General features: G+C 50.0%; 1 protein-coding gene across 1 annotated transcript in view; it reads right to left on the bottom strand.

Moving 5' to 3' along the window:
• LOC108797963 (cytochrome b-c1 complex subunit 1, mitochondrial) overlaps window positions 1-873 on the bottom strand; it is a 16,648-nt gene extending 15,775 nt beyond the window's left edge. The window contains exon 1 of the mRNA XM_018569651.1: window positions 765-873. Within this exon, the coding sequence (XP_018425153.1) occupies window positions 765-827 (63 nt within the window). The 5' untranslated portion in view covers window positions 828-873. The remainder of the gene's footprint in view (window positions 1-764) is intronic.
• Between the last annotated feature and the right edge of the window lie 780 nt (window positions 874-1,653).

The raw sequence follows: 1,653 nt of genomic DNA, 5'->3' as shown, positions 1-1,653 counted from the left end.
AGAAATTAGCATTTCAAGTAGAATTCTGGAGAGTGTTATAAACCGTCAGCTTTTTTTTTTTGCCCTCAGTGCCCAGTTGGGGAGATTTCCTTTTACTTACTGTCTGATGGCCACAACAGGAAGTGAGAGGATATCCCTCCAAAGAGATGGAAATTCCCAGTGGTCACCATTGGAAGATTTCTCATCTATTCCTGTTCGGGTGACAACCCAAAACTTTAGGATTTTATTTAAAATTTTATCAATAACAGACACCAGGACAAATAAAGGGGGGGGGCTCCCTAATGGGGAGCATAGGCAGCAATAAAAACCCGACAGGGGTGCTGATCCTTCACTACATAAAAAAAACAAGTTTTGGCTTAAGTGTCACTTTGAGAAAAGGGGACATTCTTGTGGAGGGTAAAGAGAGAATATCACAGGGTGGAGAGATCAGCAATCAGACTGAGGAGAGAGTTGCATGAGTTAAATACAGCCAGGGGTGTTCATTTTGTCTTCTGGGTGACCCTCTGTCCTTCATCAGACAGCAGGCCCCTCACTTCCCGCCAAATTATACCACGCAGACACCCCAGTCACCCACTGACCTCTCACACCCGTCGGCCTTCCTCGGTGTCCCCGGTCAGGGCAATCCATTGCCCCGGACTAGGTGACCTTCACACCTCCCAGCCCTCTCGCCTTTTCCTCCGGCCTCTCCGCCCATAACGACACTTCCCTCCACGCTTCCCTAACCCTACCACACCGTGCTGGCCCAGGCCGGCCCCTCTACCCACCGAGCGCCCGCTCAGCAGCGCTCTGGCCGCCGCTCCTCCGGCTCTGCATACGGACGCCGCCATCTTTCAGGTGACAGTGAGACTGACCGGCGCATGCGCAGTCAGATGACGGGAAAGGCTGTGCCGCTAGAGCGAGGAGAGAACAGCGACACTGAGCCTGGAGGGGGAACTGCAGCGGGGGGAGGGGCCAAATATTCTACGCCTTCTGACTCCTAAACTGCACGCCCATGATGACTGACAGTGCAAGGCACCAATAGAATTATTGGTGCCCTGGGAGTATTGGTTCTCCCTGATTGGTCAGGGCCGAGCCTAGGAGAGAATCTCTGATATTCTATTGGCACTTCAGTCTGCCTATTACAATAAGCGGGCAGTGTCATCTATGCCAGCGGTCGCCAACCTTTCGGACCTCATGGACCACTAAATTCATCATTTTAAATCCTGCAGACCACTAATATGATTTATATATAAATATATTCTCATATGTGTGTGTGTGTATATACATAGATAGATAGATAGATAGATAGATAGATAGATAGATAGATAGATAGATAGATAGATATTATGATTCAGTGCTCTGTTGCTCGTCTGTTAGCAACTGCAGCCTGTGACCTGGTGTTTGTGTATCCTCGGATCATTGCCGGCTGTCCTCCTGCACATCTCAAAGCAGCTCGCCTGAGTCCCGATCACCGGTTCCTGCACCTAGGCCCCGTGCCCTTCTATCGCCCCTTGCGGGCCCTGTGCTGTCTCAGCTTTCCAACACGCCCACACAGAAATAACGCAAGAGCAATGGAACCAATAGGAGCCTGTGAGGCTGTCAGTGTGGCCACCCAGATTATTTGGTGATATCGATTTTGTTTGGCAACTGTTGTCCACTACAAATTTAGAATCA

This window comes from Nanorana parkeri, unplaced genomic scaffold, assembly GCF_000935625.1.
Source record: "Nanorana parkeri isolate BGI_ZX_2015 unplaced genomic scaffold, ASM93562v1 scaffold1372, whole genome shotgun sequence".
Taxonomy (NCBI): Eukaryota; Metazoa; Chordata; class Amphibia; order Anura; family Dicroglossidae; genus Nanorana; species Nanorana parkeri.
The sequence above is the reverse complement of the archived record's forward strand: the minus strand, read 5'-3'. Positions and strand labels throughout refer to the sequence as shown.